Source organism: Corvus brachyrhynchos, unplaced genomic scaffold, assembly GCF_000691975.1.
Source record: "Corvus brachyrhynchos isolate BGI_N302 unplaced genomic scaffold, ASM69197v1 scaffold126, whole genome shotgun sequence".
Taxonomy (NCBI): Eukaryota; Metazoa; Chordata; class Aves; order Passeriformes; family Corvidae; genus Corvus; species Corvus brachyrhynchos.
Window position 1 is genome coordinate 8,495,707 of NW_008239283.1, and position 27,358 is coordinate 8,523,064.

Genomic DNA, 27,358 nt, shown 5'->3' on the forward strand with positions numbered 1-27,358 from the left:
TAAGATTAGCCAGTAATGGCTGCACTGGGAGTAGTAGAGCATGCATAAAGTGAGATTTCCGTGACTGTCTTTTCCAGTTTCCAGCAAGGATATCTGACAGTGAAAAAGTCCTTTTGCTTTTTGTGCATTTCCCACAACAACCATCTCCTATCTAAGGAAAGTTTGGCTTCGACTTTAAGTGTATCCGAAAGCTATAAAGAATGCATCTCTCTGGCCTTCACATCTCTGTGCTATGCTTCATTTCTGGATCTTTACTGAAAAAAAAGGATCATTTAAACCAGTGGCTGAAAATATAATGTGAAGCTTCATCATCAATAACTTTTATTACAGTGTGACTTGCACAACATGTCCATCATGTGAGGTGCCACAGTACTCAGTGGTGTACGCCCTGCAGTATGCGTGTGCTTAATGACTAAACACTGTGCTGGGCTTAGCGTCAAATGATTTCACATCTCTTCCTTCTGCCAGTCCCATTTTTTAATTTAACATTATATTTGCTGTGCTTTTAAAAACAGCCACCCTCCGTAGTAAAGTGCTGTAGAACCTCTTTTGGAGAGCTGGAAGGGGGTTTTATATATCACTGCATAAAATCTGCATGTATATGGGGCTGGAAAAAAATGTGAAATGCTGTAATGTCTCACTCACACTGGTTGGGAAACCAAGTCCCTAGAACTATCCTGAGCCCTGAATGCCAATGCTGTTTTCAGTCAGAGGTACGGAGCTGCTGCTGAGGACATGCAGAATGGATGCGCTGGCAACTCATCTTTCTGCGTTTAAAATCACAGAGAAATACAGTTAAGAATAAAACAGAGGATCCTTTTTTCAAACCATCTCCCATTTCTAGTGTAAGCAGTCCCTTATTGCTCTTATGGTGCCCAGAGACCTTTACAAGCTCCTTCCAGCTCCTTGATGTCCTCTATCTTGGAGTTTGCTCCATGCCACAAGCCTGTCATGCATCAGTGCCTGATGTTACCTGCCATCAGCCTGCCCATTTCAGGTCACTGAAAGGGTTTTAGAGACTCCAAAAAAAAAATACATGGGTATCAGGCACTGCAGGTGTTGACTGTTACACTAACTTTATGAATCACACCTGCAGGAATCAAAAATCTCATTATGTGTGAATTTAATCAGAATCAGCTTTATCACTAGATAAGATTTAAAGGTAGGAGACTCTATTTGTTTAAAGCATGTGTTTGCAATAATTGAACAAAGTTATATAGGAAAATATAATATGCACATCAGTAAGATTAAATTTGGCAATGCAGATTTTCTCAAGCTGCAGCATCATCTTGGGGAGCTTGTGGCATGGGCTAATTAATCCTTCATCCTCTGCCTCAGGCCTGGTAGGCCCAGGGGAGTCTTTAGAGCTGTGCCTTTACTGCTACTGTTGTTAAAAATGCTTACGTAGAAAAGGCATGACTTTCTTCTCTCCTCGCCTGAGAATGAATGCTCCTCCTCTTTAGCTATGCCTCAGCTCTTGTGACTGGGAGCTCTAGCATCTCATAATAATGAAGGCAATTGACTCACTTCTCACCATTTCCCCCTTTAAATTATTCTAATTTTTATGTTACCTCAATTAGCACTTTCCTGGAAAGACCTTTATGCTGGCTTGGTTTGTTTCAAGGCATTTAAAGCAGCAGTGGTTAGATGAATAAATCCCATGTTAGAACAGTGTTAATTGCACGAGTGTTTTTGTGGTGACTGGTGATGGCCTTTCCTTAGCAATCTCTTGAATTTAGCATGGAATTTACCATGGACACATTATGAAATTGAGGAGGGAGGTGTCCATTCTGGGGACACATTTATGCCTGGAATATTTGAAATTTTATGTTGTCAGTGCCAGCCATTGCACACCAGGTGCTTTATAAGACACATACCCCAAGGGTACACAGAGACAGATATTTAGGGAGCTGTGCACTTCCCTTCTTTGTGGTTGTAAATTGGGGTGGGTTTTTTATTTTTATTTTATCTTGGTGCTGTTTGTGGAATATCATCTGATGTACGAGTGGGTTTGGGAGGAAAGGGGAACTCCACCCTTTGCCATATTCCTTGCTCTGGATAAGCATTTGCTTTTCTGAAAGTGGAATTATTTGTATTTCAGGTATCCTCCGTGGGCCTATCTTGGAAGCTAGATCTGCAGCCGCCCTTCAGTCATGATTGTTTCAAGATTAAAGGCCATTTCCCTATCATTGCCAAGCCTTTTTCTTCTTGCTTTTCATCTCTCAGCATCACAGAATGTACCTGAATACACTGAAGCTGAACATCAGCAATGTGTAAGGAAAGAACACCCCACAATTGCTTTTGAAGGTAAGAGCTTCTATTCCTGTTTCAGATTCCAATAGGATGATCCATTTAGGTTTAGTCTGTGTTGTTTTTCCTTACAACTGTGATCCACAGCCAGGGGAAGTGGCCTGACGAATTGTTTTCCCTTTGATGCTTTACAGTGTTTTAATTCTGAGGTTTCACAGCAGTCAATTCAGGCAGTTTTGGAACTACTGGTCTAAGAATCTCCATTTTCTAATCTGCTACAGGCTCCCTGTAATCTTGTGCCACGCTGAAACTGTGTTTCAGTTTCCTTTTCTCTAACTGGATTCCCTAATGCCGCACCTGGCTTGCTGGAGCCAGACACTTAATAAGTGAAATGTGATAGAGAGTTTGGACACGCTTGAGTGCAAGATAAGTAAGTTGATTTAAAATTGCAGGGAGTGGCTGCCCTTTTGTTTGTAGCATTCCTGGTTTGGTTTGGTTTTGTTATGTATTTGCCACATGTGCTAGTAGTTTTTCTGGCCTTCATCTGAGCATTTAACTTGAATGTGAGAGGGGGGCCTTTGTGTTGTAACGGCGAATTCTTTTACTGTTCTTTTGAAGCGTGGGACTTCTCTTGTCCTTATCCCAGTCAGATTTTCTGTGAAGGTACATGGCATGTACTTCTCAATTGTTGTCTGGATAATCTGTGCACTTATCCACACAACAGGTAGATCTTTATATTGGTACCACTATTATTATTTGAAAATTCACTCCAGACTAGTGTGTTAAACTCTGTGTGCCAGCATCAGCAACTGCTGAGTCTCCTTGCTAAAAATGGTTTCCTCCTAAATGTTGAAATATCGATTTTGGTTCCCATTTAAGGCTTTACAATGCATCTCCAGTTACACTCTTTGCTAAAGGCAATTGAGTATCTTGCAATGTGTCTCTAGTTAGGTTCTTTGCTAAAGGCAATTTAATTGTGGTTTTGTGACCTTTGAGATAGGGTTTCCAGGAAGAAGGTAGTCAAAGGCTTTCTTGCTGACCTTTCAGGGTTCTTCTAGAGAGCTTTACTATTCTTCACAGAGGAGGAAACTCTCGTCTCTTAATTTGGAAAGTTTAAGAGATTTTGTGTCTGTTTTCCATTATCTATGCCTTAAGGGTTTAAATGGATTAAAATAAATTAGCAGAATCTTTAAGCCTACATGATACGACACCGGTTCTAACCTTGCTCCAGTAAATAAACCTTGATTTTAATTGCTAAATAAACCTAACCATCTGTTTTAACTGGGGAGGGCCAAAAAGAGAAGCCCTTGCTGTTGAAACATGGTGAAATTCAGTTCAGTAGATAATACAATAACAAGAATGTTGTAGGTACAGAAAAGAGAAAAAGTGTTGCTCTCTCTATTAACCAGGAGCACCAAGCTTTGAATTTACAGAAGATCTGTCTGTGCAATCCAGCACTGAGGTACATCATTCTGCAGGAAATCTTAAAAGCCCCAATTCCTTAAGTTGAGGAATTGGTGGGCATTTCTTGGCACTCAGTATGAGTTCTACTCTGCAGAATCAATGGCTGTGTAAACACACTCATAATCTGCCAGTTTACTTTGTTTTAATCAGGCATGAACATTTCACAGGAAAAAAAAGCTGTCCTCCCCTTTCACTGCTCGTTCCTTTCCTCTCTTCAGTGATAGAGGGCAAAAACTGGTGAGTTAATTAGCACCTGACAATTGTGCAAAAGAAAGATTGAAATTGCAGATGTGTCAAGAAAATGACCCAGATTATCATTTGAGTTTCTTAAACCCAAGTTAGATTCAGAGTTATTGTTTTTTCACAGCACCTGTTTCCTTGTGATTGTTCATGATACAGTTTAATCTTGTATTTTCTGCTGCAAAGCTCAGCTGGAAAATACACAGGAATTAAATTAAAGGCACCTTTTTTCCACTGCACATAGCTTTTAAGGTCTGGGGAAGAGGGCTCACATGTCCAAAACCACATCTCTCTTCATAATCTGATTTCTCTTAAAGCTATACCCTGTTCTGATGCTGGCACGCACAGGTTTAGGCTGCAAGGGTAGACAAGTAGGGGAATCTAAGTATTATGTGGTGTTCCCAGGTTGCTCTGAGGATGTCTCTGCTTAACAGTGTGGCTTGTGGGCTTTCTGTGGGTCTCCAAATGCATTGACTCGTGAATCACAAGCTGGTACACAACGGGAGTGTGTAATGACTGAAAGAGTGACCCCAGCAGAGCCCTTCTGATGCTCCTGCTGCCAGGGCAAAGGATTATGTTACACCAGCAATTTTCAGTGGATGGGCCATAATAATAATAAGGCCTCTGACCGTTCAGTCATACAGGGTACATTAATTTACTGCCAGAATGAATAGGTTAACAAAACAGTTTTTGTAATAAAGGGGTTGAATAATAAATTAATAAAGGGGATCTTTTTCACAACTTTGCTAACTAGGCTTCCCATCACCAGACAAATGGGATGCCATAGCATGTTTTGTGTTCTCTAGTCTTCAGTTCCCACTTTACTTGTGCTCAGTCTCTTTTTATTGTTCTTTACCCCTAGAGGATATTCTTAACGTCCACTTGACTGGATAATATCCTTGTTGTAGAAGAATCCAAGTAAAACTTCTGTCTATTTTTCCCTTATTTCCTGAGAAATTACGTATTTTATGTTGTTCTTATTGTATCTCATCCACACTAGCCGACCATCTGTTTGAACTGGTATCTCTTTGTCTTGCTATGAGAGTGGGTAAGAAAGATAGCATCCAGTACGTCCTACTCATTTAAGCAGAAAGGAGACTATGTATGCAAAATGCTTTTACTTTAGCTGTCTCAGACCTGAACAAATGCCTGTTTCTTTACAGACTCCATTCCCCAAATTGTTTGTGCCATTACTTGTGGCGTAGAGAAAATGGTCTAGACAAGTCGAGGAACATAAATTCTGGTTCTAGATATACTTACTTTAAGTGCTAAAGATAGTGTTTGCACTGCCAGGAGAGATGTGGGCTGGGGAGGAGCCATGATCTGAATGGTTTATCCTTGCAGCCTGCATGGAGATCCTGAGGGACACGACAGGAATTTTGTGCTGCAAACACCATCCTGTGTGTTTGCACAGTACCAGACTAACACAATGGTGCCCCAATTTCCCCGGGGCTTATAAATGGTGCTCATTGTACAGTTCGCCAGCAATAATAATGTACCCAGTTTGGGCTTTTCATAATTAGATTGTTCTACACTGTGCTCATAGGAAATCCAGTTAAAGTTTGATTTCCCTTTTTAGATCAATAAGAAAATGATCTTCTGCTTCCCAGGAGGCTGTTTCTGGTGTCTTACTACCTATTTGACTGTTAGTGGGTAGCATTAAGGATCATTAAGGATCTTGCATGCTTGTTTGTTTTTCAGTGAGTTGAGAATTTAGTAAAACAAGTCAAGTGTATTCTTAGTGCATCCCTTTTTATTTATACATGCACATACACATGCATGCATCCAAGTCCCATTTCACAAAACAGTTTGTCATCCCAGCACAGCTCCCCTGTGGTCCACTCTGGTAAGCCAAACACCCGAGGATTTGTTTCTAGTTCTTGTCAATCACGTTCATGTTTCTCATCTTTTCTGTATGGATCTTACCACCAACAGATCAGTGCCTGCATTTGCAATTGGGCTGTGCCTGTGTCATACTGTCCTGGTTGCCAGCAGCATACTTCATTGTTGCACAGCTCTTTCTTGGACATAAAGCACCTTTGCTATTCCTTAAAGTCATTTGGATAATATCCTTGTTGCAGAAGAATCCAAGTAATACTTCTATTTTTCCCTTATTTCCTGAGAAGTTATGTATTTTCTATGTTGTTCTTATTGTATCTCATCCACACTAGCCAACCATCTGTTTGAACTGGTATCTCTTTGTCTTGCTATGAGAGTGGGTAAGAAAGACATTTGGAGCTCCTTTCTAATGTGCCTCTTGGGAAAACCGGAAACGTCTTCCATGCCCATACTACAAGGTTTGTTATTTCAAGAGCCAGAGCCATGAGGGACATGCATTGATGTTTGTAATGGCTGCAGAGTGCTTAGCTTCATCTTGTTTACCAAGGAAGTGCTTAAAAGTCTGCAAACTCATCTGTATTACATGCATCATTTGGATGTTCACAACTTCACTGGAAATGAGTTGTAGACAGGTTTCCACTTGCAGTTTCTACCATTATTTATTTTTCATTAATTTAATCCATCAAATCAGTGTGCTCAGGAAAAGTATGATAACTTCCCTAATTTTCCTCTGTTCTGTCTCTCAGGGCTTTTTCCCCTGGGTCTTGGCAGTTAGGGTAAGCTGGAAGAACATAATTTGTCCCTGCTTTATGCAGCCTGTCTTCATAAAAACACCTCAGCTGATCCCATGCTGAGGCACAGGACAGAGGTGGACTTGGTTAAATAGCTTATGTCTCAGATCTTCTGGGGACTGCAAATCTCAGCTTTGCAGACTGTGTGGGTGGTGTGAGTTCTCAATGTGTGGCATTTGATCCATTGTCTTTTCCTCAGTCCCTCCTAGATGCAGACAAGTTGCTCTGTCTGTTGCCTCAGGTTTTCAAAATGATTTAGTTTGTGTGTGTTTAAATCTGGGGTTTACTTCAGACTGTCTGTAATTATTGCCTCCTACTAGATAAATGTGATTCAGGTGACTTGAATGTAGCTTGCTGTGTATTTTCTCAATATTTTGTTTATTTAAACAATGTTTTATTGAAATGTGGCCAGCTTCAAACATTGAAACCTGTGGGGAGCAGCTAAATGTTTTCTTGTATTGAAAGCAAAAGCTATTTTAACTTTGTGGGCTGAAGGATAATAAGGTATGATTTATTTGTTGAAAAAGTTCTTGATATTTCACCGAACACCCCCACTGTTGTTGAATTGGTCACTAATACATTATTCCCTTTCCTGTATATTGATGGGAAAAAAAAACATGTTAGCATTCATCAACTCCAAAGGCCAGCTGGGAAAGTCCCTTAGGAAATTCTGGTCAAGATTTACACTTTTCTTGAGCAAGTGAGATTTTGACAATCCAAACCAAAGTTTTAGTTAATGAAGAATGAAGATTGTGGGGTGAAGTATTGGAGGTGAATCTATCTAAGCATCAAAGGGAAGACACAGTACATTGTGGGAGAATTGTCTTCTAGCTCATAGCCTTGCTGCCCTTGGTTCTCCATACGAGGAGTCCAAACATTAACTAATGATGGAGTTTGGGCTGGAAACTGGTGTCATCCTGTGGGGGGCTTCAGAATATTTTACCTTCAGTGCATTTCAGTATGGATTTTGTTTCCATTAAGCAAGCCTTAATGGAACAGTTTTATTTTCTTTTTAATTTTGAAAACAAGAACTTTCTTCTTTAGATTTGATTTAGAATTTGTTTGAAAATTATGACTGATAAAGCCATAGATATACAGTAGTCAGGGAAATAATTGCTCTCAGGCAAAACTTCTGAAAACTACACCCAACTGCTCTCAATATATTTTTCATTCCATAATAATAATTTTAACAGTAATGATGCTAGTTCTTTGAGACTTCCTCATTAATGGTGTACAAGGCACTTCACAAATAGTTGCAATGAGATTTGATTGAAAAAGTTACTCAGTGTGCTGTTTCTTGGGACTTCAGGAAGAAAAGGAGGGTTGGAAGAATGTCCTTCATTCACAAAATGATTTAGATGGAATGAATCATGACAAGCAGGAGAGAAAAGGAAGACTTTTCAGTGAAGCTTCAGGAAGCAAAATGATCAAGTAACTTGATATTGGAGTGAGGGAAGGTAAAACTTTAAAGATGTACAACAGCTCAAGTGAAGGAGCAGCCTCTGACCATGAGTGGTGGTGTTGATGAGAGGAAGGCAGCAGGACTGAGGGAGGTGGACTCACAGCGTGGAGGAACAGGTACTCAGGTCACCAGTGTATTATGCGTGGACCGGACCAAGGCCATGAAAAACTCATCTCAGCAACGGAGTAGATTACTGATATTTTCCAGATGTACCACTGGTGTAACTGGGGTAATGGCAGCATGTGCATGAGCCTGTCTTTGGCACAGTGGTTGGATCTAGGATGTAGAGATGGGCAGCCTTTTTTTGGATCTCGAGCACACATCAGAGAAAGGGAAGAGGGTGGCAATCTAAAGTGAAGTGCTTATTTTCTTTTTCTGTGGTTCAGTGCAAGCAAAGGCATCCCTTGGAGAGACCTCATTTTCAATTTCAAATCTTACTTAATATAGTTCCCTAACTGAACAAGTTTGTGATACAGCAGTGGCACAGCAGACCTCATTTATTTAGCACATCTGCTTCTGATAAGCGTTAACATATCACGTTCTCCTAAAACCTTCTATTCAAGGATGACATTATGCTTTGATAAAGTTCACTCCAGTACTAGCAATCTCACAAGAAATATTCTTGTTTTATCATACAGGGTTCACCCTGGAAAGCCCACAAACAGTCTCAGCTCAATCGGGTTCTGAATATAACTTTTCTTTAAGTCAGTGGGGTTGTTTATTATTAGCCAAGTTCCAGTTTAAAAACACTGATCCTTATGAGAACAGCCTACTTTCAAAACTCTTTCAGGAATTTACAGCCTGTGCTCTCATTCCTTGCTGTAACTGCCTCACGGTGGGAGCTTTGTCTGCAGAACACAGGAGTCCTCATAAGCCTGGCAGCTACACAGCACAAACTGTGCATTAAACTGGGCATCTCCAGTTCAGTCTTTGGTTAGCCAGCAAAGAGCATCACCTTATGCTTCAGATGTTCATCACAATCAGGCACTTCTGCTTCTGTGGCAGATCTGGTTACCTGCAGGAAAAATTCCAGGGGGGTTTAGCCCTACTTTCTCTGCCTTTTCCTACCTTCTCACTAGTGAAAACAGTTGTCCTGAATATTGTACCGCCTCTGCTGGCACAAGTGGCTAATCTAGACATGTAACTGTAAGGACAGTTTACCTCCAGATGTGGAGGATGCAGACTGAAGGATCCTTGAATGATGACAAAGGGGTGTTGGGTTTTTTCCCCCATCAGACTGCAGTGGTTGTAGGAGCCAGGATGCAGCTTGCTTTCCTGTTTGAAAAGAGGGATTATACTGATCAGAATGTCATAGGAAGTTGCAAGTGATGCATGAGCACTCACTTTATCTTTCTCAGTGAGGGAGATTGCATGACAGCTGCGGGGCTTGTCTCAGTAAACAATGGATCACAATACTTAAGCACTGTGCAACATCCTCAGGAGAACAAGAAGCCTCTGGGTTTGCTCATGGTGGGACTGTGTGTGGCACTGGTTAGCCAAATTTCACAAGCTGGTGGTGGGGCACAGGGCTGTGGCCGCATGACACTGTGCAGTGCTGTGTGGGGTTGCAGGCAAGGTTGTTGAGGAGGATAGTGTTAGAGTTGTGTTTGCCCCAGATGACAGTCAGCTGAGGAAAGCCAAATCCATTCTTTCCATAAAATCCTGTGCTATGTAGACACACAGCTTTGGTCCTGTAAATCTCAGGCAGGGCAAACAGACAGCTTATGTCTCGTGGACATGCATCCATATCCACCAGTCTTGCAGCACTGTGGCATCCCCTCTTGCTCTTTATTGGCCATGGCCAAGGACCATCTGCAATGGTGTATTTGAGTCACTCCCTGGAGGTATTTAAAAGAAGAGTAGATCCTTAGGGATGCGGTTCAGTGATGGACTTGGCAGTGCTGCATTAATGTCTGGACTTGATGATCTTAGAGGTCTTTTCCAACCTGAGTGATTTTCTGTTACTTGGGGATTGCGGTCATGGTGGGTCTGAGCTATAGGAACCATGCTGAAGAGAGAAGAACCTCTCTCAAGTTACAGGACTTCTTTCCCAAGCCCCAGTCTGAGGCCTGGGGACCTGCCAAGTGAAAGTCTCCTGGCTCCTGGAAGTCTTCTGGATTTCCCCTGGGTCAGGTCTGGATGGAACTTCTACCCACTCTTCACCATGTGCAAATAGGAACCCAAGTGAAACACAGAGGGCTGAGACTGACCTCTCTGATGGAGCAGAACTGCTGAATACTGTAGAAATGTGCCAGATTTGGAATGTGAATTGCAGTCCTTCAATATCCTTCCTTGAGGTGGCCCCAGGACAACTTATCAGCACACTGTCCCATACTGGAAGTGAGCACTAGTTCATGTTTATTATTTAGTGTTTTCTTTATCTGGGATTGAATCCCTGGGTTCTTCCTCATATATGGGTGTGTTTTGCCAGCTGCTCCACATTAATAATAAAAAAGTAAATAAATAAGCAGTTATAATTGTACTTTTGCAAAAATTGGGTTTGGACTAAGTTCTTTTTTCTCCATATTGAAACAATTTAGCAACACTTGTTTTGAAGAAACAATTAAAATTTAGGAAACAAAGAGTCAAAATGCTTGGTATGCAATAAGCAATACTTAGTGCCTCCTGTACATCACGTGCGTTACAGATAATTAGGCCTTGATGCACCAGCCAGTATCCCTAAACCCATTTAACAATTGGAAGTACTGAGATATTAAATAGTTTCATGATTTGCTCAAGACAGAGAACTCCTGTGTCAGTGCTATTGAGCTCTTGGGACCATGCCTGCATCTCCAGCTGTCATTTCTCTCTTGGGGTAGAAGAAGCTCAGCAAGATCAGTTTGGAGAGGATCAGTAGGCATTAAGGGAAGAGGCACAAAATCATCCAGGTCTTTAAATGTTACTGTGTTTATTGTGATTCCTATGCCTCTTTGGAGGCAAACCTTTGGTTTGGCTTTTTTTTCCTTCAGAATGGTAAAGAACAGAGTCTTTTCTTCAGTCCTGTTTTATTCCTTGGTAGCTGAGGAATAGTACTATTCCCTCTTTTACAAGACCAAGAGAAAAAGTCTTATTACTAAGAGAAAAAGTCTTAGTCTTTCTTTTTCCAGTCATCTCCTATCCACATATTCTGGGACAGTTTGGAGAGGGACATTAGCAACTCTTGCTTCTCGGATCTCATGGAAAAGGAATGGCTCACGGCAAGCTGCTATCACAGTGACTCACAGGCCACTCATGGGTTAGTTCATTGTTCTTTCATCTGAGAAGGGGCTTTGTAGTTGGTCAAGACAGGAAAAATTGTTTGAGTGGGCAGGAAATGAGGTAGAAACATGGCTGGAAGGTGAAGAAGACTGCTATGAAAGAAAGCAGGAGTGGGAGCAGAGGTGATTATGGGGTCAGAAGGGTAAACTGGATGAAACCATGAAACTGAGACAGCTGGAAGAACATCTGAGTTCAGTTTAGGTACTAAGGGGAGAGAGAAAGAAACTGCTGGTTTGACCTGTTTTGTAGGAGGGCGTGTATTCTGTCAACAGCCTTCTAAGTCCTCAGAGCTGTGAGTGGAGATCAGAAATTTGAGAAGGCAATGACACTGGAAATTGAAGCAGTTGGGATGAGGACATATTTAATGTACAATTAAAGATTTCAACGGATCAGGTTAAAGAAAGAAAGAAAGAATATCAGTAATGAGGCGGAGGTGGTGATGGGAAGACAAGACAGAAGGGTGATATGAATGTGTAGGAGGTCTTCTAGGGTAAAGCCAGATTGAGATTTTTGGCCTAATAAGTAAAGTTGAGCTCTGAGTGCTGACACATTTGTTTGCTCAGCTCTGCCTGTGCAGCAAAAGATTTCTCCCTCCCCTGATAAATTTGCTAAATTGTGGAGTGGTTTCGTGTTGCGGAGGCTACTCTTAAAACTCAGCATGGGGTGGGAGTGAAAGTAATGTCCAAAGTCTATTGCACTAACCTGTGGTGTGACCTACAACTGAGAGCTAAAATTTGAAATGAAGCTGATATTAAAATATGATTCATTGTCAGCCCAATAAAGGTAATGCTGTAATTTCATTGTAACTTCTATGCATTCTTGGAAATGTCCACACTTGCAGCGTTTGAAAAGACAGGTGACAGCATGGCTGGGTAGTCATTAGCCTTCTCAGCTTTGGTCACAGCCTTGTTTGCCTTGTCTCTGATGGGTCTGGTCAGGGGCCCACACAGAATGGAAACTGTGGCCTCAGTCTTAGCAGGCAACTGTCAACTTCATGGAAAATGCTCTGAATACTGAGGATAATTGAAGCAGAGGATGGTCTGAGATGGTAGGTCTGATTCTGAAAAGGGGACATTTAATCAGTCTATACCAAGAAGAGAGCCTGAGGCCTTTCCGTATTTTGCAAAGTGATTTGCATCTCTTGGTCATGGTTCAAATCCAAGACTGAGAGTCCTCCAGGCTAGTGGGTGGTCTGAAATAAAACTGAGTGGCTGAGTACTTGCAAACTGGAATATCTGCCAATTACTATACATAATCTGCCCTGTGCCAGGGCTGAAGCAAACCAAAAGGGAAGGATATTGTACAAGTTACAGAAGTCATGGCTGTCATCTGGGCCTTGCTAGGAGTACTGCAATACTCACACACAGTAATTAAGCATGTCCTGGACTAATAAGCTGAGTTAAGAGAATTTAGAAGAGACCATGCTGAAGGCAGTAAGGGAAGCACTCAATGTGTGCTCAAGTTAGCACTGCATAAAAGTAGGTCCAAGTATCTGCAGAACAGGTACTTCTTTATTGCCATTGAGTCTGACAGGTCCAAAGTGCTGTGTATGCTCTACTTCATTGCGAAAACTTTTACTGTTGAATCAGCCTGTTTTACAGGAGCCTTACGTAAGGTATGGGATTCAGGTTATCTTTTCTGGAATGGGGACCCTCTGAATTTCTCTCTCTTAAGGTCTTTTTATGATCCCTTTGAAGCTTTCTTTTGCAGTCCTAGGATAGCAGCATGGTTAGTGTGTGCATGTGGGTATACCCTCATTTTACACAAAGAATCCTTGGTCCTGTTCAGGTTAGTTTCTTTTGCTTCAAATAGGAAATCCTTGCTGAGAATGATTTTGCAAGAGCTGCTGTTGAATAGCACTGTGGGTAGCCATACTCCATGTACCTACAATGGCTTTGCAGTTTCAAGGCATGGGCATTTAACCTCTCTGCTCTTGTGTGATATGTGCTGGAAGCACAAAGCTGTTACAGCCTGCTGGGGATGGGAGCAACAAGTGGGCTTAAGTAAAATGAAGCAGTAAATGCTGTCCTTCAGACAGGGAAGCCTTAGGTCAATGTTTACATATTTCTTTCCTCCAAAAAACACAGAGTAAGGGTGAGGTGGGGAGCAGTTGATTTTGAGGAGGTGAAGACTCAAGTATTACCAGGTTTACAATATCTTTAGAAGCTGATCCAAAACCCATCAAGCTCAGTGGAAAACTGCCAATGATTTGAAGAGCTTCTGGATCAGGCCTTCAAACCCAGCTCCTGCAATTTGGCTTGCTGTTCTTTGTGTAGCTGAGTAATTCTGGTCCCAGCCCTGTGCTCTCAGGAAGCCAGAGCAGAGCAGAGTGCAAGAGGCTGCAGGGACCACCCTCTGAAATGGCAGAGGGCCTCTTTTCACCTTGTCTTAGGCTTGCATAATAGCTGAGCACAGCTGTGCCTGCAAACTTACATTTCCTTCAAAGCTTTGTCTTCTTTGCAGCTGGATACCTGAACCACCTTGAGCTGTAGAGGGGCTTGTGGAGCTTTAGAGGTTTTGAATCAGATATCTGGAGATGAATGGTATTGGAAACTATTAAACTTTTGTTCTTTGGTTTTCATGTGGAGGAAGTGAGAGCATGGATCTTTAATCCCCTGGAAATGATTAGAGAAGCACAAAGGAGGCCTTGAGGAACATTTTGCCCCTAAGCCATGTGGTTCCTAGTTTTCCGTCTCCTGCTGCCGACATGCAAAGCCAGAGCCTTGGTTTTTAATTTTTCATACTGTTTTTAAACAGATACTTTTGCAAATGTAAACATGCCCCAGCATTGAAGGTTTCCAGCCAAATTAAAGAGTCAGCACTGGAAAAATCAGCCTTCAGAAGAAGGTCAAATACAAGCAGTCTCTGGAGTTCATTGGGTCCATATGTGTAAACTTCAGCTAATGTGGGGTAGACCTAGGGCAGCATTTACCTTGAAGTACTGAGTTAGTTTTAGAGTGAAGCTGAAAATGTTTTAGGGATGCCTGTGGTCTGAGCAGTAGACTTGAATGTGTTGAATGAAAAAAGACCCATGTCCTGATTCTTGGTTGCAGTTGCATTCCCTCTGAACAGGAAGAAAGAAGTTCGGGAAGGAAAATGTGCCATTTGGCATTAATTCTGACAACTTGCATTTATACATTCTTATCTGGGACCATGCTGGGTTTAATAATCTCCAACTACATGCCTATAAAAGCTTAATTTTGCTATGAGGATGCATGCCTTTCAGCCTTTAATTTAATAACTGGGAAGGGTTTCTTCATAAGTTGTACCACCTGCAGTACTAATAGAAATCAAGACACTGCCTGTTATTTCTTGGGCTTGATTGACATTTGAGACAACTTGGAAAGACTCAAGCAAACTACTGCCTTTAATTTTTAAAAAATTATTTTTGCTTGTAGTTTGTGAGAGCTTGCCATTAAAAGGAAGCACTGATGAGTGTACCTCTCTGAAGTGAGGAGCTTTTGCTTAGAGCAGCAGATGAAGAAATATTCTTCCGGCCACTGCACTCTAATAGTGGGTTAGTTAGTAGGAAAGAGTCAGTAGAAGAGGAGTTAAAATGACAAGAGAAATTATGGCCTAAAAGCAGGATTCTTAAAAGGTATCATCACTATATAGCAGTACTCTAATCCTACCCCCATCGCCAACAAAAATGCCAGAAGATCTGCAGCACATCAGCCAGCTAACCTGCCTGAAAGGTGTTATTGCTGTTGGTTCTGCTGCTTGGCTCAGAAGTGTCTCTGCAGCTAAAGAGCTACAGGAAAGGAAGTCAGAGCCCCGTTAGTTAGGAGAATGCCAGAGGTGAAACTGCAGTGCCTCCCTGGTGCTAGTACATCATTAGGGGTCCCAGAGGAGTGTAGGAGGTGGAGATGCTTGAAGGTTAGAGGAGTTATTCCTTAACTCATGTCTTTTCATTGAAGAGCAGAGGAGGTACACATGTTGTGTGTGGTTACACAGTGTGACAGGAATGCTGAGAAGGGCTGAAACCCTCCAGCTCCCAGCAGCAGAGTTTTTATTATTGTGAGGATGGTGGTTTCACTGTTGGAGGGACCCTGGCAGCATCCAATTAGGCAAGGCATGAGGCCAGGCCAGATGGTGTCCAAGCTCCATGGTCAGGGACCCTAGGAGCTGTTACGAAACATGGTGGTGTTCAGGGGAGAGGCAGAAGCTACGTGACCAGGTCCTGCTTTGGAAAGAGAGGCAGGCCATGCAGATTTCAGGGACATTTTATATGTGTTTTCTAAAGGTTTCAGTAACTTAAGGGCTTGATTAAGGTTCGTCCATCACTGGAGGGAGAAAGGACTTGAAATTGCTCGACAAATAGCCCTACATCAAAAGTTTTAAACCGTTGCACATCTGTAATCCTGTGAAACATGCCAAGACACCGCAGGCCTTAGTGAGATTCCTCATCAGCATTGTCCTCTCGCCCCTGTGGAGTGGGAAACTAATGCCTGCAACAAAGTGTTCGAACCTGACTGCCTTCAGTGAGACTTCTCAATTTATCATTGGGGATATAAAATGACAGTGGAACATGATTTTTCAGAGCTCTTTTGAACTGGTCTGAACTACGTCATTATTGTTATGACTCATCAGGTCATTGGCCCATGTATTGGTATCCTTTTGGCATGAGACCAGAAGATATTACCTTCCATGTTGAGCCTCCTAGATCTTCAACAACCAACCCTTAAATGAGGCAGGGCTACTTGTCAATAGGTCACAGAGGGATTACAGTCATACTGATTTGGTCTCATCTGTGCCTTGCCCCCCGAGGTATTTGGTATTCTCCATGTATTTTACAGCCAAAGTAGTTAACAGAATAAATTCTCAAGAGAAGTCCTCACAGTAAAGCTAGATGACTTTCTGAAAGATACATTTAAATCTATTCCCAGTTATTTTGTGCAATAAAGGTGTAAGACATGAGGTTGACATTCTGTGATCTGTAATATACACAAGGTCAAAGTTGGTAGTAGTGCTGAAAGATGGGATGCTGAGAATGCCTTAGTGTCATGCCTGAGAGTACCCTAAAAATAGTAATTCACCTTTTTTTTTTTTTTTAAACAGGTATGTTTTTAATTACAACAGGACTACCTGCCCTAGATTGCTCAGTCGATGCTGTGTTAACAGATGTAACTTCTGGAAGAGCTTTGTCTCTTCAAGCAAAGCCAAATCTATTGCTTTGCATTTAACCTGTGTGATTGCATTTTGGACGCTTGCCTAGATGGGCAAATCCAACACAGTTGATAAAGCCAGGCTCAAGCCTGTGCAATTGCTCAGCCACAAAGATGCTGTGATGACACTCAACATGCCACCATCTAAAAATGAAGGAAGGATTTAGCTGATAGGATCTGAGATACTATGTAAAGTGAAACCTGTATGGGAACCTAAGACCTGAAAGAGAAGGTAAAATCTGTTATTGGAGCAGCAAGGTCCTGAGTAGAGACCACCAGTACTCTAATTTGATTTTTCATCAGTTGGCACAACCTTCTCTTTCTGGCAGGCAGCAGTTTCCCTTTGATTAGGACAGAAGGCAAGGCTGGGGAAGTGTTATGGCAGGCAGCCTCATCCCTTTACACCACTTAATCCTGACACTGAAGATGTTCCCTCAGTTTTAACAGAAGTAAAATTGAGATGCTGTTGTCTCTGAAACCAACGCTGACACTCCATCATGGATGTGAAAATAACTGCTGAGATGGCCTTGTGTATATGTGCAGGTTTTTTGCACATTCTGCCAAGAATCAGAATAAATAGAAACCCTTTAAAGAGATTATTAATTAGCTTTCCCCTGACAGGTAACTCAGTAGGAAATCCATTTGTAGAAGTCCAGGTGAACTCACTGCTTCTGGAGCACCTTTACTGTTTTCTGCTTTCTCGTTTTCGTTGCAGATCTGAAGCCCTGGGTGTCGAATTTCACCTATCCAGGTGTGCATGACTTTTCTCAGCTTGCACTGGATGCCAACAGGAACCAGCTCATTGTGGGAGCAAGGTAAAGATAATCTTTTAATTAGTCTAGGGTTGCTGCTCAGAACCCTTCAGGTTCTGGCTTCAGAGGAGAGTGTGTTTCCAGCTTATGTGGCCAGTTTCCCCCTCAAAAAGAAAGCTATAATTTGTGTAAAGGGACTTAGACATCTAGTATAATTGCAAAGAAGAGAAAATTACTAGAATTAAAAATAAAAAGATGCAATCAAAATGACTTGTCAATGAAGCAGAATGCTGGCATCTCACTCAGTATTGTGAATGTTAGAAGAGCTACAGTAAATTGTTCTGCATCATCCTTCTGCCAGCACAGAATTTGACTTTATGGTTTATTTGCCATGGCCGGACTTTTGCTCAGAACCAGGTTCATCTACACACCTTTGTGTAAGTGATAGAGGCAATGTGAATGGTTGATAGAGGCAATGTGAATGGTTGCTTTCTTCTCTCTTAGAATCTACTTCAGAACCTGTTTGCTTCATCTGGCTGATGTAGTCAGATCCTCACCCAAAGCAGTTTTGTGCAGCTCTTTCTTCTGGCCCATTGTATATAATTATCTTATATTGTCCTTTCTTTTTAAATATTATTTTTATTTAGGATATCATAAGAGTAGGGGGGAAACACATAAGGTAAGCACAGGCAAGATCTTACAAATTTAAAGCTATTTTGTAATGGGGAAAAGAACTATGCTTCAGTGAAATAATATATGTCAGAAATGGTTGAATCGTGAGCCCCAAGAGCAACTATTTTTTATTGCATAATAAACGGATAAGACAAGCCAAGAAAAAAAAAAGACTAAGCATGGTCTAACAAATCAGTTAAAGTGTAACATTTGTAAGTATAAAGTATAAAGTTAAAGTATAACATTTAGAATCAGATAACATTGTGGTATCAGTTTCTGCGGTTAACGAAAATGGAGGAAGAGAGTCTTTCTTCCCAGTGTACTCAGCAGTAGAGGACAGGGACATGAGGAGCAGAGGTGGAAGAGCTCATGGTACAAGCAAGAGAAAAGAGCAAGATATGTAGCAGAAGGAGAGTTTTATGCTTCACAGCGACAACTGAAGTGTGATTTAATATATGTTTTCTGCCTGTATTTGTGCAGTAAATAATAACACTTACCTTCCTGTAGCTGTTCAAACTGCCAGAGGCCCTCCTGCTTTTCATACAGAAACATTTTACTTTTCAAGCTGTGGCGTTACTTGTGCTGGGATCTTTACCCAGAAATGATTAATATTTATTACTTCAGAATGGCATTCCTTTGGGGATGGCTGTGAACAGTGCCTTCTGCCAGGCATTGCACAGGCACGGTGCTCTGAGGAATTTGTGGTTTACATAATTGGGCTGCAAGGCAGATTTCCCCCACACAGTCCCTCACCCCTGCTCAAACCCCACAGCAGTCCTGCCTCCCTGAGAGTTTGTACGAGTGTGGTTAGACAGGGGGTACAACATCATCATAAACAGGGGAATGACAGCAAACCTGGCTTCCCAGCAGAGGTACATGATAACGCAGGGTATTGCCTCATGAGGAAGCAGTGACAAGTATTTATAGAATTTGCTCAGAGAAGTCAGTTTTCATGAAGCACTACCCACCTGACTGGGAGACTGAAAGTTTCAGTGGTGCCACATGGCTGTGCTGAGCAGTTCAGGGTACAGTTAATAAAGATGTAATTTCCCAGGGTATTTTTTTTTTGGTTGGATACACATGCTTGGTGTGGAGAAAGTGGGGAGTGCTGAGCCCATTTCCTCTTCACCATCTCAGCTCCACCCTGTGTGAGGTGACAGGGAGAGTTTCTTGAAAATGGGGTGTGGATGGGGTCCTTGGTGCTGCACAGGTCCGGGTGTGCTGAACTCCTGGAGCTGTGCCTGAGAAATGGGAAGGGGAAGTAAAGCCTTTTCTGTTGCCTCCTTCCCTAATAAATCCACACCTTGTTCTGGACTATTTTTAGGGGTGATTTTTTGAGTCATTAGTTGCTCGTGCACCATCTGCTTGAATTTGCAAATGAAACAATACCTCAAAGAGATAGAAGCTGTCTCTATCCATCTCTGCAGGGTGTAATTTATGAAACCTAAATTTAAATGTTAAGCATGTTTAAATGTGCTGCTGTAGATCATATTAGTAGTAATGCCAGCTATTCTGAGGTTGTGGAAGGAGTTTGGGATCAGGGTGGCGTTTATAAGTACTCCCACTTCTCAATTTCCTGGTTAACATCATTCTCTTAGATGATAGCGTTATAAATTATTTCAGACTACTTCTGTCTGTCTCTATTTAAAAGCAGCATGACCTCACCACAGCATCTCTTTGGCTTAGTTTGTCCTGTGTTTCAAAGCTTCATAGAAAATACTTCCTAGAAAATCCGGGGGTTCACAAGGGTTTTTGGTTTCAGGAATTGGACACAGCGTGACTGAAACTGTAAGAGGTATTGAGGGCATGCCATGCACACAAGGAACTGCAATAACTTGAGCCTCAGATTTTTAAGCTTTATCCTTATCTAAGAGCCCTCCTTAAATGACTGGTGCTATCTGAGAGTAAACCAGAGGAGTTTGATAACTCCACTGCACCAAACACCTGCCAAGTTAAAATCCCAGAAACAAAAGAATTAGTTTCAAAAGCCCACCATGGTTTCTAAGCAACGTATTTACTTGTCATATCGTTTGTAAAATCCAAACGCTTGCAAGAAAGCATATGAATAGTTTAGAACATTGTAAATCTACACTACCCATATTATGAGTCACATTTCATTAAGTATAAAAACACACATTTCAAAAATTCATAACCTTCATTTTGACTCACAGTTTGCATGTTTTGTTTTTGTTTTGGATATAGTGTTAGTGTTTTAATGTACTGTTTTTCTTTTGTGAATGAGTGATTGTTTTGAAATATTTGCTGCTTTTTTCAGCTCTTGAGCACAAGTGATCGCCATTTGAACTTATTTTAATGGGATGAAAAACAATAATCTAGACCTCATTATTAGTGAGAAAAAGATTGAAAATATCATCACAGTGATTTCACCTCTCTGTTGGAGAAGCAGTGCTCTGCTGTCTCACCTGTGCTGTAGGCAGGGTGCCCAGGCCCCAGGGAGGGTGAGTTTTTGGAGGAGGGACATGGTGTGGCTGTGACATTCCACCTCCTCAAGGAGCCTTACTCCTCGAGACTGTCTCATTGCTGGCTGGGCACAGACAGAAGCCAGTAAAGAAGTGATGATATGAAAGATCCTGCTTGGAGGCAGGCCAAAAATCATGCTTCATAAGAGCTCCCTGGTGAGGACAACATAAAAGGTGTAAAGGAGGGTGGTTGAGACACAGTGTGACAATCTGGCACAACAGCAAGCTGAAGGGAAACAGCTTGGACAACAGGAGGATGGCACCCAAACAAATGACTGCACAGAGAGTGGCTGGGAAGTCCTAAGGCAAACATTTGACTTTTCCCAGAAGGAAACTACAGGGATGTCAGTTCACGGCCGTAGCCTGATGGGGCTGTGGATGTGAGAAGCATGGCTACAAGGGTCAGCCATTCGCAGTGAGTGGAGGTATTACCGAGGAAAACCAGCCAAAAGGTGTCATGGCCAGAAGCCCTCACAGTTCTGCCTGCAAAGAGGGCTCTCAGCTCCATCAGGAGATGTGAAAAGATCGTCCCCCATGGCTGTCGCATAGGGAAGTGCAGATCAGGAGCCCTTGTCACAAAGGGCTGTTACCAAGAAGAGCCTGGAGGTAGAGAGCAGGGAGCAAAAGCTGCATCAAGGAACTCAGAACTGGCAAGTAAAGTTCATGTCATTATGGACTGCCAGACTTCTCTGCAATAAATGTAAAACTACTGATCTGCTGGTGATGCAAGTCTTGATGCTTGACAGAGGTGATTTTCATACTTGATTTAGGGCTGATCTGAATGGGCCTGTTACTGCCAAGTAGACAGGTGCAAGGGAGGAGATACCATAGAATCATAGAAAGGCTTGGGTTGGTAGGGACCTTAAAGATCATCTAGTTCCAGCCCTCCCACCATGGACAAATATGCCACCCACTGGATCAGGTTTTTCAGGGCCCCACTAAACCTGGCCATGAACACTTCCAGGGATGGGACATCAATATGTTTAGTTTGGGGAGCAGGGAAGGTGCTGTATGAATTTTCAAGGGTTGTTTTAGGGGAAGCACAGCAGCTTAGGAACACCCTTTTCTGACTATTATGCTTCTGGCTGTATAAGCATTAAAAAAGCTCTGGGTCATGCAGGCTTAGGAACTGAAAGCTGAATAGAATGACTGATGTTCCAAAAGAGTTCCTTCAAGTCACAGCTTGCAGAAATATGGCAAATTGTAAATATATTCTGGGACCCTCAACTGGCAGGTTTGGCACCCTGAGTTTATTGAAAGTCTCTGGTGTATGATAGATTAGTCTGTCAGGCACCAGGTTACATGCAGGTTTGTGGCTGAACATAGGCTCTTTCCTGCCTGTTTGGCAGAAAGCTCCAGAGCACTGCAGTAAAATGTTCAAAACCTGTGCTTGTCAGAAAATATCACTCTTACCCTTGGGCACCTTCAATCCTGTCCACATCTGGACTGCCACTAAACCCTGAAGAGAATAAGTCTCCATAGATAATGTTGTCTAGGCACAAAGCATTTCGCAAACCAGGAAATTGAGTGGCAGCAGTTAGGTCAAAGTAGTTTCACAGATCCACAGAGTATAAAATCTGTCAGCAATACTTTCTGTTGCTAAATGATCAGGGCCCCTCACCAACATTTATTCTCACAGGACTTCAGTGAGGCAAGAAAGCACTAATAATTTCACAGTATAGATGGGAATCCAAGGCCAAGAAGGATTAAGAGCCACCCTGCCCTGTGAAAAGGCTGTGATGTTGAGTCACATGAATATATTGCATATCTGAAAAGTAGTAGACCACTGTGCCTAACACAGCTACTCCTGCAGTGAGACTGCACTTTCTGAAGATACCAGTCAAGGTCTGCACAACCTCACTCTGCATTTGACTAATGTGGACACAGCCAAAGCTCTCCTCTGGGCTCAGAAAATCCACGGCATAGGTGTAATTTGGACCTTTTACTCTTGTATTTCCAGATGGTATTTTAATCACTTGCTCTCAGCCTTGCTTCTCCAAAGAAGATGCAAGTCTTCAAAATGTTCATGAAAGCCTGTGAGTCCCCACTGGGGCAGTGGGGCTTCAGCATGGCCAAAAAAGTCAAGTCTCATATAGCACAGAGATGCAAACAGGTGAACACTGGGCACAACCACGTGGGCATAGCCAGCAGGTTTGCCCTGAAACAGTCAGGAGTGGTGTGCCATTTGTCCCTGTTAACATCTGAGTAGAGGATTTTCCTCAATACTTTTCTGAAAGAAATGGTCTGAACCATTTCTGGTGGCTTGTGTTATTTTTGCAGAGTCTTACGCCAGCTTTACCCCCTGCTAAGTCACATTGGGCTGAGAAATTACCTTGCCAGATGAGGTATTAATGAGGACGTGAGCAAGCAAAGAACGTGATAATGTTTTTGATTATATTCAGATCATAGACGGGCGGCTGAAAGTTCTAGTGCAGAGAAATGGAGAGAAAGAAATGCCTTCCTTTCTCACTGTGATTTTTTCCTATTGGACAAAAGAATGCTCTAATTAAAGTTGCATCCTTGTATCATAGACTGGAGAGGGGCAGATAACATGGTGATGTGAGGGGAAAAAAATCCAAGTCAGTCTCTGAAATTAACAGAAACTTTGAAAGGACCATGATGTTTTTTAAAGAAATTGCCTGACCTGGGAGGTAAAGAATGTGGTGAAAATGAGAAAACTGTGATTAGACACTGCAGCTAGTTAAATCCATAATTGGGGTGCACAGTTTCTTTACAAAGGGAACAAAAGTGTGATTTAAAATTCAGGTTTTAACCTCTCTGGTTGAGCCTTCGATAGTTCAAAGGGAGATTTTCCTCTCTGATACTCTGCCAGGTGAGGTCAGCTCAGCCCTTGTGTAAAGTGTGGAAGGTGAAGCCCCACTGGGGTGTCTGTTTTTCACCTATAGGGTTTGCTTTCCTCTGCTGGTCTGCAAGCACTGTGAATTTGGCATACCCTAAATCTATGCTGTCCCTGACTTATACCCCTTAGGGAGGAGGGGAAAAGGTGTGGAAAGGATGAAGAACAGTTTTTGTAATTATGGGATTCTGGGAGGTTTAGAGCCTGGCCCAAATTTTGTTCAAAGCGTAATTTTTTCCCCCTTTGTTAAAATTTGTGCATTTTCTCAAGCAAAGAATGTGAATTTTAGTGAACTCTGAATAAATAAATCAAATAAAATGCTATACTGCAGTACTGTCAGGTTGTTGGGATGGACCAATGCGCTGTAGGAGGGCAAAGGAGCAGTTTTGCACATTAATGTTGTACATGGAGAAGAGGGTGAGGCAGTGGCAGTCCCTGGTCTGTCATCTTTGTCGGCAGGGAAAACAGTTCTTCCTTCAAATCGCCTGCAAGGCAGCACCATCCACTTCTCTGCAAAAGACCTCAGCACTTTCACAGCCAGTGCCTGCACAGCCAGTGCTGTGTGAAAGGCAATCCTGGTGCAGCACAGACTGATAGGAAAAATCTTTACACAGCAAATTGCAGACCTCACTAGAAAAATATCTCATATTCCAGATAAAATGAAAATTGGCGATACCCTATCACGAAAGCAGCCACCCATGAGAGGCTCACTTGCTTTAGTAACACACTGAGAATAATTAAGTTTGAAGATTGCATTTTTGAGAGTGTGATGTGTACAAACACAAGGTCAGGATACTTTGGCAAAAGCCTTGAAGACTTGGCCATAATGTGTTTTACAGCATCACAGAATAGGGCTGCAGAGCAGTTTTCCTCTGCATTACTGAAAATACTTTCTCTTGCTCTGGTTAAGGCAGTGATATGTCAGTTTTATATGGCAGGGCTCACCACAGTGGTTTGCATATCACTTTATATCCAGATGTTTAGGTGCTAAGCCTACTGTTCTGTGCCACTACCAAGGTATAAAAACCCAGCAAAGAGAAGGGATTGTTGGGCAATAACTTAATCTCACCAGCCAACTCTATCAGTATTTACACACAAGTCATGTTGAATTCATCCAGAGTTTGAGGAAAGCCTGGCAGAACTGAGGATGTTTACCAGCCTATGTAGGCAGGTGGGGAGGCTGCCAGGGACACTTTGAACAATAATCAGCGCATCAGAAGAGGAATTTTACATTGTGACTTACTGAAAGATAGGAGAGTAAAGGTCCCTCTGTGTCTTGGGGCCATATCAAGGTGCTGTAAGTGCTCTGTGGCTGCCAGCTGGATGAGAGAGGAAGAGGAGAGCTGTCAGACATGTCAAAAAAGACATGAGGTGGCATGTGGGATAGTGTGTGATTGTCTGAGAGATGGAGTCACTCTTCCAGGAAAATAAGAACAAACCCACAAATGAGTTTTGAAAATTTGGCTCAGTTTTCGTCTCTGAGGTTTTTTTTCATCTAGTGAAAAAGAGGGAAGGAAATGTAACAAAACAAAACAAAGGAATTTGACCCTCATTTTATAAATATATTCTAACAATATTACAAAAAAATCCCAATCCCCATTCTTTGAAGTGTCTCAGGAGCATAGCAAATACTATCACCCCCAGGATGTGGAATCACTGTGCAGTGAGGCTTTCCCTCTCCTGCCCTGGGGAAAGAGACAGGCCAAAGACATCAGAGACAGCTTGCTGTTCCCTTTGCAAGCTGATGGAGGAAGGGACAAGGCTGTCAATCCAAAGGCCAATCCCCTTTCTGCTTCTCCCTTCCCCAGGAGCATCCGTCCATCTAGATTTCTGCATATTGGCATAGCCCAAGTGTGCCTCAGCTTTGCTGTTGTCCTGCCTGCTCTGCAGCTGTGTCTGCCTCTTTTGACTCTTCCTAGAGTTGGCCCTGAACACACAGCATCGAGAGGAGCAGATCTGTGCCATGCGCCCCATGCCATTAAAGCTGATGGTAGTTCTCCTCCACTGAATGGAACATGGAGGAATTTCATCCTTGTTTCCATAGAGAAGTACTAACTGGGCTTCAGTGCAACACAGAAACAGTAGCTGAGCCCCTGGCTTAATTTGGAAGCTGTTTAATCAGAATGATATGCTGCCTGCATAAGGATCCTCTTCTAAGAGGATGCTTCTCTAGCTGTGCCTGAATTTATAACCGAGAAAAGTTGCATGGGGAAAAGTAATTCTTCATAAAGCAACTGCATCATATTACTGGCTGCCATTTAGTATGGTTCTCTGTTGTACATCTATTGATTTTTGAGGAAGAATGATGTATTGGACAAGTTTTTCTTCAATAGAAACAAAATGACTGGTGAATAAGGATCCAGCTTGTAGGGTAGCTGCTGGTTCTCCTCCTTTTCTCCAGCAAGTGTTTGCCAGGCGCTTCAAATGAACCACTGGAGAAACATTTGCAAATGGATTGTCACATCATACTCTGGACCAGGCATGTAATTAACTCCTTCTGAAAGCAAAGGACAGAATCATCCTTCAGAAGCTGGGTTTCTTAGTATGGTTGGCTAGTTCTGAAATGTGGATAACCATCTGAAAAGTTCAGCCACAGCTGGACCTGCGTAGAGGCGCTGTGCATTAATCTAGCATGAGATTTGGTAGCCAAGAGCCCTGGGGTCTGATCTTGATTCCATCACTGACTTGCTGTGTGCTTTGGAGAAGGTCATTTAACCTTTCTCTGGCTCATTTTCTCCATTAGTTTAAGGGGGGGAATGATACTAACCAGCTCCTAGGGAGTCGTGAAGCATGACTAAGCTGTGTTTGTCATGTAGTGTGGAAGTACAAAGTATATCTAAGGTCTCCAGGAGCACAGATAGGAAGAGCTGACAGGAGTTGCTGGCTCCTAGCCCGAGGCTCAGCCCCAGCATGTGGCTTCCAGGAGTGCCAGAAGGGAGATTAGTTGTCATATGCTTAATTCTGTGTCTTGTTTCATATCACCCAAAGGACCCCATTCTGTTAATTATTTTTCTTGTTATCTACTCTGTGGCAGTTGTGAGTCCTTCTTGCAGACCTGGACCCTGACTGCAGCACAATCCCACCCTGAGGAGGGGAAGTGAGAGAGAGGTGCAGATCTCTTCTTCCTGGCATCCAATCATAGGGTGCATCAGAATGGTTCAAAACTGACAGAGAAGGTTCTGAATGGACATTAGGAAGCATTTATCTACTGAAATAGTCTATTTTAGTCTATTTTACTTTAAAAACATAGGGAACCTCTTCCCGGAGCACCATGAGCCTATCTGAGGCTCCAGTATCTCACCCAAGCTGTGTTGGATGACTGTAGCAGTGCAGTAATAGTCCCGAAAAGAGGCAGTAACTCTTCACTCTGTTCTCTTCTACTTTCCCTGTCCTGGTTTTGGTAGGAATAGAGTTAATTTTCTTCTTCATAGCTGGTACAGGGCTGTGTTTTGGATTCAGTATGAGAATAATGTTGATAAGATACTGATGTTTTAGTTGTTGCTAAGTAGTGCTTATGCTAAGTCAAGGACTTCCCAGTTCCCCATGCTCTGCCAGGGAGCAGATGCACAAGAAGCCAGGAGGGAGTGTGGCCAGGATAGCTGGCCCAAACTGGCCAGAGGGATATTCCATACCCTGGAACATCATGCTTTAGTATATTAACTGGGGGCAGTTGGCCAGGAGGGGGCAATTGCTGCTGGCGGATGGGCTGGGCATCAGGCAGCAGGGAGGGAGCAATTGTACTGTGCAGCACCTGTGTTTCTTGGGCTTTATTCCTCTTTCTCATTATTATTATTATTGTTAGAACAATAACAACAACAACAATAACAACAATAACATTTGACTTTGTTTCAGTTATTAAACAGTTCTTATCTCAGCCTGTGAGTTTTACCTTTTCCCAATTCTCCTCCTAATCCCACTGGGGAGGGTGGGAGTGAGCGAGTGGTTGCATGGTACTTAGTTGTTGGCTGGGGTTAAACCACAACATTCTCTCAACATGTATTTTTTCTGCATGATCAAACATTATTATCAGCTTCTCTTGGATTTGTTTCTACTTGCAGAGTAATTGCCTAGAAAGAGAGGGAGAACCTGCCTTGTAAGGAGGGAGGAGGGAGCTTCTCATGCCTACTA

At 42.4% G+C, this 27,358-nt stretch overlaps 1 protein-coding gene across 3 annotated transcripts in view; it reads left to right on the forward strand.

Annotated features, from left to right (window-relative positions):
- The window catches only part of SEMA5B (semaphorin 5B), a 216,500-nt gene that overhangs the window by 82,570 nt on the left and 106,572 nt on the right, over window positions 1–27,358 (forward strand). For all 3 annotated transcript variants that reach the window (XM_017740237.1, XM_017740238.1, XM_008638244.2), the window contains exons 3-4: window positions 2,102–2,307; window positions 17,185–17,284. In XM_017740237.1, the coding sequence (XP_017595726.1) occupies window positions 2,154–2,307; window positions 17,185–17,284 (254 nt within the window). In that variant the 5' untranslated portion in view covers window positions 2,102–2,153. The remainder of the gene's footprint in view (window positions 1–2,101; window positions 2,308–17,184; window positions 17,285–27,358) is intronic.